We start from the raw sequence: 14693 nt of genomic DNA on the forward strand, positions 1-14693 counted from the left end.
AATCAAAAGAAAATTTGGGGTCTTATGGCATTAACAAAGTAAAAGAATCATAATATTCCTTCAATTGGAAATTGAGTGGCGTGCAATTGGAGTACAACAGAGTCACGGTTGGGTCCATTAAGCCATTCATCACCCTGAACCACACAACAGAGTTGCGGTTGGGTCCATTATGCCATTCATCACCCTGAACCACACATCATGCTCTTCAGGAGGCCTCTCAACTATCAGCAGCAACAGGAGGATCAGGCCCAGCAAACCATACTTGCTAAGTAATTATATTAGCGTTCATTAATCAGTATCCAGAAAACGGATGAAAAAAAAATCGATATCATGTTGTGCATGCATAAACAGTTTGGATGTTTTGGAATTCCTGGTTGATAGTCTAATTCTCTACCATGGGAGAATTCCATGTTAGGCTTGTTTCTTGCTTTCTCTACTGTGGTATGGATGACATAATGTCATTGCTGCTGCATCTTAGATATAAAAATGCTTTAGATCTGGTGTACTGCTTAGATGGTGTTGATTAAAATTCTTCTTGAATGGTCAAAAAAGAATATTCCTTCAATCAAGATGTTAGCAGCAGGTATGGTACCAAGGATGTCAACAGAAGTTTGACGGCATTGCAATGCAACAACAGTGATTACATAGATAAGATCTTCAATATGTCCAATTCATTGCATGCGAGAAAACAGACTATACATAAATCGCTTAAGCTGCAACTAGAATTGGGCAGGGAAGTGTTATGCAACACTAGTTGAAGCTTTTAAAGGAAATCAAGTTTAAAAAGTAGATAAATGTGAAGAATGCAGTTTAAGTGATGTAGCAAGCAAAGAGGTTCACCATTCAGCAAAAGAAAATGATGCTCTAATCAGTCAGGAAAACATAGTAGCAAGCAAAGAGTTCACCATTCAGCAAAAGAAAATGATGTTCAAATAGTCAGGAAAACATACTGTACACAGATGTTATATAACCATGGAACACGAAAACAGCTTGTCAACTAAAAAAATTGAAAAAATTGTTAAAGCATTATACCTAATTTTGTCTCAAACATAAGAATACATGTCACATGAGCACATGTCTGTAACAATTCATATCAATTGCACGTTTCTATTACCAAGAGACTAATACACAGACAAGTTAATAAGTATGCATTTCGAATGAACATATACGAATACTTGTTCTAAGCAATTAAATTATCCTTTGCATGCTAGATTCTAATTCACCGCACACAACCTCATAGAACTTCCACATCCTGGTTGCTCTAAAGACCTAAAATTTTTCCTAACACAAATTAAATTTCCAAATCAACTGAAAAGGTATTATAGGATATATTCTTAAAAGAAAATTGCAGAAATATTAAGACTATATATCAGATCTATATAAAATACAGAAACCTGACCTACAACTCATAGCTCTTTCTACTATAACTCTTAAAACACTTTCAATTCGATTGCTTCAAATTCCATAATGTTCTCCCTTAAAAAATGAAAATTCTGAGTGGAAACAAGTTGATGCTTTGATCTATGAACAGCAGAATTGCCTAAGTTCTGTGACACTGACTGCACAGTGAATAAAGGTACACAATGCTGATGAGTTGCGGGAAATAAATCATTAATGAACAAAATTTCTAGCACCCTTCATTCTGCATTTTTCACTGTATCAATGAACGGAGCAGCCAAAACCAATCAAATCATAAGAAGCAAACACATTTCCGACAAGATTACAGAGAACCAAAATAACCCCCAAGATATTAATAAATATTACTATCACAGATATTATTACCGTGATATATAAGCATCCCGAAATATTCATAGTCAGTACAAACAGATCTCAGAAAAAGAAAGGCAAAACTAAATTAAAAAAACCCTAGCAATACCAATAATCATGCTAAACCAAAAAGAACAACCCTAAAGAGAGAGAGAGAAACAAGAATCCTCAGACTCAAGCCTCGGCCTTTACGGACGAGGACGAAATGTCCTCACCGCCCGCAGCTCCCGCGTTACTCGAGTCTGTGTCCGCCGAACCTGATGGAGCGGCGGCGGTGGCGGCAGCTCGAGCTTTGACAGTCTCGAGCATACGCTTGCTGATCTCCTTGGAATATACCTGAAGGATCTCGATACCGTCGTCGTCGGCAGAGAACGATGCTCCGGCGACCGAGAAAGCCTCCTCCTCGATAGACTTGGCCACTGCGGAGGCCTCTTCCTCTGGTATCGTGCCATAGCGTTTGGAAAGGACGGATTGGGACGACAGCGTCTCGATGAGACGGTTGATGACGGCATCGCGGGTGCGTTGGGTGGGGGGCCAAATGCGGAGGGTGAGATTGTTGAGCTTGGCGGTGGTGTCATCTACTTGGGCCGGGGCTTGGGCTTGGTTAGACTCCGCCACCGCGGCGTTGTCTTGCGTGGTGGTGGATTCGGGATCGGTCATTTTTCTTGGGTTTGGGTGGTGAGTGGAGAGTGGGATTTTGAGTTTGGGAGGGGAATTTTTTAAGGGAATTAAAAGCAATAAACAAATATATTTGAGGTGGGGGAAAGAAGAGCATCGGATGTGGGCCGGGTGTGGGTTGAAATGAAATGGACCGACCAACTTCACTTTAATTAGATCTGCCCATGTCTAGAGACTAGACTCTCTTGTTTTAAGTAATTAGAGACTTCAATTTCAAAAATTTTCTACATGTTCTTTCTGGTATTGTTTAGTTGATTGTGATTTGATTGTCAACAAATCAACTTCTGATTACTTAAGGTTGCCTTCCACATTGATTTTCGTTTAAGGCAATACACGAATTTTTGGCAAAGAAGCAACCTTACACTCAATGCAACGAACCCAAAAATGGAGCCAACTCAGCTTCAGACAACTTAAAGCAGTTAAGCCCCTTGGACCATGGGCTACTTTGTGTAACAAAGCAGGCTTCCCCCAACGACCCTCCATTGTCTGTCTGCCCCAACCCGATTGTAATGTTTCTAACGTTTTTGGCACTTACAAGTCTCTTTTAGGGGAAACAATAAAAATAAAGAAAAAAAGCCACGTAACTGAAAACCCCATCCCATTACCATTTTTACAAGGAAAAAATTAGGACCAATCACCTAGATCTCATGAGGTTTATTTGGTTGGAGGACTTTGGCCCATATGGGTTTTTGACGATCCAACATTTTCATTAATCAAATAGGATACTTTAGGATAAAGCTAGCAAAGGCCGTCAACAACAAACTAATGAGGAGTCAAAGTGTGAAACTATGGTTGTACCAAAAACAACTGTCAGACAACGACTAGGGAAATCTAGCTTATTACACATCCATAACAAATTCAAACTCAAGACGAGGGCATTTGCCACACTGGTTGATACGAGACACTAGTAATTCATATCTCTGAAAGAACATTAATAATGGATTTGCGTGGTTTGAACATGGTGACCAATGGCTTAGCTTTTGGCATGGTGAGTCCTATCCCCTCTTCCTCTTCACTAATCCTTTCCCACTCAAAGCACTGAATCAATGCAGCCAACGCCAGTCCTACCAACCTGTGAGCAAGGCCAGCTCTAGGGCACTCTCTTCTCCCCACCCTAAATGGTATGAACTTACAAGCCTCACCTTCCAATTCTTGGAATCTTTCTGGCCTAAAAGTTGTAGAGTCATCCCACAGCTTGGAGTCCCTGTGAATTGGCGAGGCATTTACTAGTAAAATTGTGCCTCGATGGATGTTATATCCTCCAATTGTGCAGTCTTCGGATGATTCATGAGCTGGGATGAATGGTGCTGGTGGATTGAAAGTATGGCAACTTGGCAAGGTCTGGTTCATTTACCAATCGGTTGTGACCAGCAATATCGTCTAACTCGGCTCTTGCCTTGCTTAAAATAGCAAGATGGTTGAGTAGAAGCGAGAACGCCCATTCTATTATAATAGAAGATGTGTCTGTTCCTGCACCAAGAAACGCCTATAAGAGAAATTGGGTAACGACGAATCAAAATGAATGGGAAGATGTGAAATCCTTCAAAAGTTCTTTGTTAGTGCAATAAAATTTGCATCTTTCAGAAGCCTATATAAAGCTGATCAAATAAAAAAGTGAGTTGTCTTGTCATATTGTATAATATCATCTAACTCAGTTCTTACCTCGTTTCAAACAGCAAAATGATTGAGTAGAAGTGAGAGTGCCCATTCTATTAGAATATAAGATATATCTGTTCCCACACTAAGAAACACCTATGAGAGAAATTTGCTTACAAGTAATGCCTATAAGAAGAGTAGGAAGAAAGTAAAGTATTCTAAATACCTTAAAATATTTTACAACGTGGGTTATTGGTGTGTATCAGTCTAGGCAGGTCTTGTACGTACGGTTCTCTTGCTTGTAGCCCATGTCGTAAATTAATTCTCGTTTACTCCCTTCAAGTTGGAGCATGAAGATTGAAAATGTCCAACTTACTTTGGAATACTTTATTTGACTATTATTCTTTTTAACAGCCATCAAAACGCAGGTTGTTGACGTATATTTGTTTACGCCGACTTTATATATAGGACTCTTTTACGTGTGATTCATATCTTAAATTAATTTTCCTTTAAAAACAAATCAAAATGAATGAAAAGATAGGAAATTCTTCAAAAGTTTTTTGTCAGTGTAATAAAATTTACATCTTTGAAATGCCATTTTCGATTTATCATATGGAATGTGGACTCAAGCATTCTTTTAAAATTCCATAGTCGTGATTTTGTTTGGGTTCAAGCAATCAAAAGAAATAATGTTACATCATCCCGGACAAGATTGTCCAGGATGAAGGAGAGAGGTAAAAGCCTAGGGAATTTTTTGTTGAACATAATTGTTAAAGGTAAAAGCTGGACGAAGGAGAGAGGTAAACCAAGACAGGTTACTTGCTGCAGCAGAGCAAATAGATTAAGACTTGTCTTTTATGCAATGACGATTACTTAAGTATTATAAAATGTGAAAATGTGGCTCAAGCCGTCAAGTTTTCTTTATATTTCTTTTGTACTTTGGTTATTACTCAAGAGTTATTAACTCTTAATGTATATAAAAAGACTTGTGCGAAATTAATGAATTGGATTATTTTTTTGGTCTCAAAGCTTTGCATAGCCTTTCCTTGCTCCCTTTCCTTTCTTGTTTTTTCTCAGCTCTCTTATTATTTGGAAGAAAATATGTTCGTATAGAAGTTTTAATAAATAGTTTATCAAGAGGAGATGAATTAGTATTTAAAATTTTTTAAAAAAATTTAATATAAAAATTCAAACTTTTACAACAAAAATTTTTTTCTTGTGTCAAAAAAAATGTGTGATTTTCTTAAACAAATTTTTAATAGTAAATTAAAATGGACAAATAATAAATTAAAGTAAAGATATTTTCTAAATCAAATGCAAGCAACAATAATGAATTAAGATAAAATATTTTCCTAAACTAAATGTAAACAATAAATCACAATACGAAAAATTATTAACAAGACACAAGATTTTATAATGGTTTAGCTTTCTTTAGTGTCTACATTCACTCTTTTGGAACACCAAAAAATTTCAAATTCACTAAGAGAAATGAGCTTTTTACGATATTAAGTGAAACTTTTACAATGTTTTTTCATGATATCAAGTGAAACCCTTTAACAATGGTTTTTACGAGCTCAACCATAAACCCATAAATAGTTTTTCAAGGTTAAATTAAAACTTTGACAATGAAGTACAAAGTTTAGCAAGAAAATGCCTACAAAGACTTAAGTACTAAGAGTTTAAGCTTGATTGTAGTGAGAGAAGAAATATCAGCTCAAATAAAATAAGTTTTCAACTTTTGTAAGCTTGGTAGAAGACTAAAATGAAACTAGAAAGCAAGGATAAGATTTTGGAGGTTTTCCTAGGATTTGAAGCTTTGGCTCAAGTTTTCTCTTGCTTTAAAATGGCTTAAAGATGTCTATTTATAATTGGTAAGCAGTTCGAAGTCATTAGACATACATTTAAATCAAATTTAACCATTGTTGAAGCTTGAAGGTCGACTATAACACTCCTAAAGTCAACTATGTTTTTTAAAATTTTCAACTTAGGGCTCAATAGTTGAGTATAACCTTCCTTTACTCAATCCAATTCGCGAAAACTTAATTTTTGTAAGTTTAAGCTGTTATAATTGAGTATGCCTTTGCTAGGGTCGATTATGGCTATGTAAAGTCCTCTTTTTCACTTACTTGACTTGTCAGGTTCAACTATACTTTAGCTAGAGTTGACTATGGCTTATATTCTTCAATTTTGCATTTTTTCTATCTTTGGATTGACTTGAGCTTCTCTAAAGTAGACTCTTGACTTTTGTCTTAAGGTTTCCTTAACTTTTTAATGCCATTATTCAACTATGTCTTCCTTGTCTTGTTCTTACAATCAAATAACAATTCAAGGCATGTTTGCTCTTGCTTTCTTAGCTGAATATGCATTGTTTGATAGCTTTTATGATGTTTTCTAATGATGCATGGCTTTTCAAACAATTATGTGACTTTAAAGGATTAAAAATATATTTAAAGCAATTTCAAATGCTTGACATTAAGTTCAAAATAACATGTGATTTTTGTCAAATTAAAACATAATGTAACTCAAAGCTAACACTTTTTAATATGACAAAAATATGAGCATATTGCATTTGAAATTTCTTGAAACCTCTCTCTAACTTAATTAGTCTCTATGCCCTTATTGAAAACATTTAAATGTAAACAAGAAGGGTATAAGAAATGAATATAAACTTTGAAAATTCTCCCTCTCAATTTATCAATGATGTTTAAAAATGTTTTTAAGAAAAATTCAGCTAATATAAGAGCATTTCAATATGCTCATAAACCTTCTCCCTTTTTTTGTTATATCAAAAAGGTTAAGAAGTATGAGCTTTAAATGGTTAAACTCAAGAGATAATGGTTAGTGATAATCATCAAGTATAAATAAGCATTAAGTTCAATAATAATCACTAATTACCCAATCAAAATAATGAGATATTTCCATGTGAAGATATTCACTCAATAGATCAAGAAATATATCCATTCATCATAGTATGAGAGCATTAAAGCAAGATATATTTCCATTCAATATGTATTCAATCAAGGCATAGGGAAATATACACATTTAGCATATCTAAGGAACAATATGTTTAAATAGGTCATAATATATATTACTCAAGGTATTCATTTTAGGCATGAAAAAATATATTCAATCACCATAATAACTAAGATGTATCTCCATTTAATATATTTTCGAGCAAAGTGTTAAAGAGTATATCATCCAAGGACACATGTATATATATTTTCATAAAAATGTAAAGTACTATTTAAAGAATATGATCATGCATATAATCAATCAAATAATTCATAATAACTTTTATACAAGTGAATCAACCAATTAAGTAAATTTATTAACAATTCAAATAAAAAAATGTAACCTAATCAAGGCATATTAATAATAGCTAATTCTCCCTTAATCTTATAAAAGGCCTCTATATCTAATAGCTTAATAAATACATCAGCCAATTGATTTTAAGTATTTACATATCCTAAAGTTATATCTTCCTTTTGCATATGATCTTTAATGAAATGATGTTTAATTCCAATATACTTTGTTCTTGAGTGGTGAATAAGATTTTGATAAAGTTAATGGCATTAGTGTTGTCACATTTAATAGGAATCTTTTTCATTTTAATGCCATAGTCCTCTAATTGTTGTTTCATCGAAAGGATTTAGGTGCAACAACTTCCAGCTGCTAGATACTCGACCTCGGTGGTAGATTTTGCTACACTAGTTTGCTTTTTAAAGAACCAAGATATCAACATTGTCCCTAAGAATTGACAAGTCCCGAAAGTATTTTTTCTATCTACTTTACAACCTCTAAAGTCAGCAACAGAAAAAGAGTGTAGATCAAAGGAAGAATTCTTTGAATACCAAATACATAAACTAGATATCTCTTTAGAGTACTTAAAAATTCTTTTAATTGCGTTTAAATGAGACTCTTTAGTATATTATTGGAATCTAGCACATAGACCTACACTAAAGCTTATGTTAGGTCTCCTTGTAGTAAGATAGAGCATGGAACCTGTCATTGATTTATAAATTTTAGGGACAATAGGTGTACCTTATTCATTAATGTCTAGCTTTATAGATATGCCCATTAGAGTATAGTAAGATCTAGTTTCTACTAGTTCAAATTTGTTGAGCAAGTCTCTTATGTATTGGGCTTGATTGATGAAAGTATCATCTTCTCTTTGCTTCATTTGCAATTTCAAAAGGTAGTTAAGCTTACCATCATGCTTGTCGTTACGTGCAACGTAGAAATTTTAGGAAATTGTCACCAATCTTTATTATCTAAGTGTGATTTGTCACTTATTAGATTTGTTCCATTCAACAAAGTCTTAAATTGATCTTGAGTTTGTGTAAAGAACAAAAACTTGGTGCACAAATTTCAGAGTTAGATTTAGAAGTACAGTGACAAACGAGAAGAGATTGACACTCCCGTGACACTCATTCTATGAACAATACCAGTTAATCATACGTTATACTATTTTAAGATTAATTTTGAACTTTATTCTTATATTTCTTTAATCGTTATTCATTATTTGATTCTTGGTTTTATATATCTTATTTTTTTATCCTTTCATTTTTGTAATTAACTTTTCATTTATTTATTTTTTATTATTTTTTATTGACGCGTGGATGAAACTTTCATCTTGGAGAAATTTTCTAATACTATCCCAACTCTTTGATAAAGTCTCATCATCTAGGAATTTCTCAAGAAAGCTCATCTTTACATGCTCTCCAAGAAGATTTCATGGTCGAAGATTGTCACTCACAAACTAAATTTCTTATTAATGCATATGATACACCCAAGAAATGATAACATGATTTTGTAGTTTTAACTAATGAGAAACAAAAATCTTATATTGAAAAATCATTCATAGGTTATTTCAACAGTTTGATGAAGTTTAGAAGCTTTTTCTCACCAAGAGATATTCTTGAAAAAAATCGTCTCTATAAGCTTTTCGAAAAAATCCCATCATCAGAGTTTTTGTACCCATTGGCAAAATGATCAAGTCACATCAATACCAAAAATCATGGATGATACTAAATGAATGAATTTATAAATTAATTTTGGACCTTAAGTTTTGTGGTAATATACTTAACATTTTGATTTAATTAGGTATCCTTTTTATTCTTATTATATTTTAAAATATCTTTTTTGAATCAACAAAGTTTTAGAATGAATAATTGACTGGGACCATTGAGCCTTTTTTTTTAATAGATTAAACAAATTAATTTCCAAATGTCTCTTATTTAGGATAATTATTAGGGTTAATTGCTAATTACTATATTAATTTTAATAAAATATTTAATGAAGTAATTTTCTTAAATTAATATTATCATTAGAATAATTATTTGAATTAATTAGGTATTGGAATATTAAACTAGGACTTATTTCGACACTTCGGTGAAAATTTTAATCAAATTTGGCAGTTAAAAAAGTCATCTAAAAAATGCGACTCTTCGCATTTCCAAATGAAATTCAATCATCGAAAATTAATCCAAATAAAAAATATATTTTTATTGGTCATTATTTTTATACTATATTTGTCTCTCCTTAAATTAATTGGCTAACAACATATACATATGGGTACTTCTAAAAATATTAAATAATCATATGTATTTATGTATTTTTTTAGGCTCTTATATATTTCCCCCACTAACCTATATTTTATTTTTATTATGTCTGTATATCTCCTTTTTTTTTCTTTTCTAAAAAAATAACTAATCATATTAAAATTAACATTCAAATAAATGACCACACAAAAACAAAAACAAAAAAAACCCAAAACTAAACCAAACACAAAAAGGCCCAAGCATCCATACCTGTTTGGGTTCTTTGTGACCCAAAGAAGTTGGACATAAAAAGGTTTCCAGAAGAGTTTTGCGGGTCTGATTTGTTTGCTTCAAGAGGAGTTGCAGGCTTGGTCCAGCTTCAATAGAGATCACGGGCATTGTCTGGCCTGAGAACCCTAACTATAAAGTCCATATTTCCCTTCTTGTTCACCGTTTCCTTCTTCCTTTTTTTGTTTTTTTCCCTCCGCGTCCGCCACCTAGCCGAGACCGTTGCTCCTTTTGATCACCGTTGCTGTGTTGTTCACCTTATCAATGACACGACAACAAAATTCCTCTTTTGACTTCCCTCAATCCCTCCTCTTCCTTTGATCGAAAAGATTAAAAAAAAAAAACCTTTAAAGCCCTAAAACTCTAGCAACTAGCAAAATAACCTCACCGTTTGTGCTTGTTTCATTTTTTGCTTGATTGGTGATCTTTTGAGTGTGGTACCGGCTGTTAGAAGAGAACCAACTAGGGTCTCCTTTTCTTTTTCCGGAAAAGCTCTCTAGGGTTTTCTTTGTTCACAGGAATGATTAGTTTGATCACTTTGGTGGCATTCCTTCGGCATAAGAGGCTGAAATGGAGGGTAGATTTTCTGAGAAGAAATCTGGGGATGCTATATAAAGATGATGTGAAAAGAGCACACAATTTCGTCAGTACATTTGCCCCCTACCATGGGGCTGCACGTAAAGTCAACAGGAAATTTGATTTTACTTCAAGAGTAGTGACCACTCATCTTTTTCCAAATAACCTGTCTTGGTCAGTAGGGTGCGGTTCCTTACTGTCGATGATAGGGCATTTTATATTTGCTAGATAAATGCTGTAAGGTTCGGTGGACAGGTTCTTTTATGAGATGGACATGACCAATTACGGAAAGTGAAGGTGGCCTTGGTGGCTGCTTCCTTTTATGTGTTTGTTTCAGTATGAACCTTGAAAGAAGCAGCAGCAGAATAGAAATAGCAAAAGGGAAATAAAACCAGGTTTGCTCCATGGACTTAAAGCTTGTGGTTGACACCATGGTCAAAAAAACCAGCCTTTATACGAGGTTGATTGGGTGTTGGCCAAGCAAATTTAGAACTCTTCCGAGTTTCCTTGCATATCAACGTGGAGAGGAAGAAATAAAAATTAAATAAGCAAAGGGAAGGCAGTTTCATTGATGACATTTTCCATTCTTACTGACGAGGGGGAAATGTTTGTTGAGTAATTGTATGCTGACGAAAATTTCCCTCGCTCACCAAGAAACGTTCTATCTTACGTTTCTTAGCATCTGCCTGGTTTAGTATAAAGGGTCGAGATGAATTTAGATAATTATTCAATTAAAGCACTGCTAATGTGTTTCTGTCTTGGCCAACTAGTGGCGGTTAAACAAGCAATTAAGAAATGCAACTTGGCAATTTCCAGTCTACTGAAATCTATTAGAGATCAAGAATCCGATAACTTGACAATTATATAGCAAAAATGCAAGCTTAATGGCTTAAATATATGCCAAGGAACAAAACAAAAGGCCCTTTAATCTGATGAGTCACCATAAAAATTCATCAATATTGTCTATTTGAAGATACAGCTGAGTTCTTGATTTTAAGTTTTAATGCTTACGCATTCGGATAAGGGTTTTTGACCTTTTTAATACTGATAGAAGATTCTGCTCAACTACGAGCTTAAATGACAATTAATTAAATTATATTTGCAAGTTTTGATCTATGTAAGCTCATTATAAGGAAAACTCTATGGAAACTTTAATCATCTTGACTTTTAATACATAGAAGGATCATAAACTCGCAGAGCACTTGGGTGGCTTTACCTTAATACTTTATTTCAAGAGTGGCTTGCATTTAAGCTTACCAGAGTCTATCCCTCTGTGCGCCCGTAAATGCGAGTGCTCATATTTTATAATGCTAATGTCTCCTTTTACCAGAGTGTGGAGAGGAGGTTGATCATTTCTGCCCGAGGATTGCACAAAGCCACCAAGGGCTCAGCTTTCGGCATGGTGAGCCCTGTGCCTTCCCTCATATTGATTTCCTCCGTGCCAATCCTGTTCCACTCGAAGGACTGAATCAGGGCACCAAGTGCCAGTGCTACCACTCTCCTGCCCAAAACAGCTCCAGGGCATGCCCGCCTTCCAACACCAAACGGAAGTAGTTTACACCCTTCACCTTCCCCAGCTTCAAATCTGTCTGGCATAAATCTTGTGGCATCCACCCAGAGCTTGGGGTCCCTCTGGATAGTCCAGGCATTGACAAATAACATTGTGCCACGCGGCACGGTGTAGCCACAAACAATGCAGTCTTTTGATGATTCATGTGGTAAGAGCAATGGTGCAGGCGGAAATAACCGCAACGTCTCAGAAATTATAGATTGTAGATAATTCAACTTTGTGAGCTCTGTTTCGTCCAGGAACTTGTCTTGTCCAACTTTAGCACCTATTTCAGTACAAGCTTTATGCATTACTTCGGGATGGTTAAGAAGACGCGACATAGCCCATTCTATTGTAGTCGTTGAAGTTTCAGTTCCGCCAATTAGCTTTGCCTGCAAGATGTTTCAATGAGTTATAAATCTAGGCATTTGAGGTAAAAACATACAGACTCTGAGGTTTAAAATATTTAGTACAGTTTTCCTCTTCCGGGCTATGGAAAGGCACTTTTGGAGCTGTATAATATGCGAATAAGGAGCAGAGAATAGAATAAAATACTAACACTACATTATTTTTTAAAAAATTTCAATATATTATAGATAAAAACAGGGTAAGCCTGAGCTCCCCACCATATAGCCATTTTGCAAGGCTATGCCCCATACAAAGACCAGGGGTATACCGTTGCCAAATAATCACAGAACACAAGTATCTCTATCCAATACAAAAGACTATCTCCCTAAAGACACTTATAGTCTAAGAGCACTCCCCAAACTACGAGTGTATCCGCGCTTTGAAATGGGTGGAGAACACAGCAGACACAACATAGGTCAACAAAAAACAAAAAAATAATTCTAAAGTAGAAATTCTTCCTTGACGGATTCTGCTAGAGTTCGATAATTGGCAAGCTAGAGCAACTGGAGTTAAATAAAAGTTTTGGTTGGATAGTCATGACATCAAATCAAAGTGAAATAACAAATCTTTAACTTTGAAAAATACTTCACACGGACGTCGTCACTGGTGAAAATTATCTTAGGCGGCAAATTGCTTGAAAGATTCCATTTTTGTCTTTATTGAAACAGTATTTAATTTGATGCACTTATCAAATAAGTCGGCTGACTTTGGAAACACATATTGAACTGAGAGGCAAAAAATAATATTTCACAAAAAAGATGCCTGGTTCTTACCAGAATAACTCCTTTTATGGTCTCATCGGTATAAAATTCGGGTTCTGTTTGTTGCAGGGATAACATGATGTCGATTAAAGTTGCTTTTCTCCCTCTTTTGCTTGCATCAGATGCACCCAAAGACTCTGTTGAATCCTCCCTCATTCTCCTATGCTCTTCAAGAAGGATTGTAAGAATTTGTCAAGCTTCTTCGTAATTCTTTTCATCCTCTTCTCCACTCCTTGAAAATCTACCCATTGCAGCACAGGCAAAAAGTCATTCAAATTTGCGCTTCCATGAATCTCCACAAACTCTCTCATGGGGTCTCGGAATTGCTTTTCTTCTTCGTCCACTGCATCTTTCCCATAATACCGCTTTCCCGCAATCATCCTTAGCATAATATTGAAAACAAGCTCTATAAGCTTTGATGTAACTTCCACCTTAGCTGGTTTTCTACTAGAGGCCAGGAATAGTTCCTTTAGCAATAACTGAACTTCCTCTTGCCGAACGCCAGCAAACATGGCGAGCCGGCTCGTGGAGAAGAGTTCCAAGGTGGTGAGGCGCCTAAGGTTACGCCAATAATCACCGTAGGGTGCTAATCCTATCGTAGCGTTGTTGTAACTGAGATGTTTGCCAGCAAGCAACTGAGGGCGGTTTGCAAAAATGATATCATTTTTTGTAAAGCACTCTTCAGCTGCTGATGCAGAGGAGACTAAAAGAACTTTACGAGTTCCGAATTGAAGGTACAGAATGGGGCCATAATTCTCTGAAAGTTCATGAAGAGTTCGATGAAGCGGTTCCTTTAGAAGATGGAGATGACCGATGATTGGCAAAGTAGGAGGGCTAGTGGGAAATTTCTCGGACCATCACGTTTTTGTATGATGGATTTGAAAACTAACGCAAAGAGGAGAAGAAAGCAGCCGAGTGTGATGCTGTACAAACTAGCTACTTCCATTTTCTGAGAGTTGGTGAATTATGAGGGGTTACTCTCTCGTTTTACAGTAAGCGAATAAGATTAGGCACAATTTTCTTCTAACAATAGAAATGCTTAAAATATCAAACTCATTGCCGAGCTTGCTTACAAAAATGTTGATGACAAGTGTACTTATTAGAGTGGAATTCTTTATTATGTCGTGACTCTGGCGGAATTTATTGAAGTTATAGTACTGAGTTTCTAGATGGGGTTATAAATTTTTACCAATGCCTTGCAGCAATATTGCTTTTTCTATTAATTTCATTTTGGTTCAATTTGGCTTTAGTTGATGTTTTCCTATTGAAAAAGGGATAAGTACTGGATTATAATAAGTTCAAGGGATGGCTACATTAGATATTTTCAATAATAATAATACGAGATATGATTGCATATTAAAAAAAGAAAAAATATTTTTAAATAATTATATTTATTCAAATAGTTATATTGTTTAAAGTAAATATATTTGTTCAAACAATTATATTTGTCCAAAAAGTTTTGTTCGAATAAGGAGACATATTTGACGTTTTGAGTTTGGAAGACTGTCATTTCCTTCTTCTTTTTTCCTT

The 14693-nt window shown here is 35.0% G+C and overlaps 1 protein-coding gene and 1 pseudogene across 1 annotated transcript; both read right to left on the reverse strand.

Moving 5' to 3' along the window:
* Positions 1-1727: 1727 nt before the first annotated feature.
* LOC110416136 (MFP1 attachment factor 1-like) lies at positions 1728-2498 on the reverse strand. Its single transcript, XM_021427989.1, has one exon. It carries the CDS (start codon positions 2425-2427, stop codon positions 1942-1944), a length of 486 nt encoding a protein of 161 aa, XP_021283664.1. The 5' UTR covers positions 2428-2498; the 3' UTR covers positions 1728-1941.
* Positions 2499-3357: 859 nt separating this feature from the next.
* LOC110416509 (cytochrome P450 81Q32-like) lies at positions 3358-14109 on the reverse strand (annotated as a pseudogene).
* Between the last annotated feature and the right edge of the window lie 584 nt (positions 14110-14693).

This window comes from Theobroma umbraticum, unplaced genomic scaffold, assembly GCF_002168275.2.
Source record: "Theobroma umbraticum cultivar Fairchild unplaced genomic scaffold, ASM216827v3 scaffold_51.0, whole genome shotgun sequence".
NCBI classification, from domain to species: domain Eukaryota; kingdom Viridiplantae; phylum Streptophyta; class Magnoliopsida; order Malvales; family Malvaceae; genus Theobroma; species Theobroma umbraticum.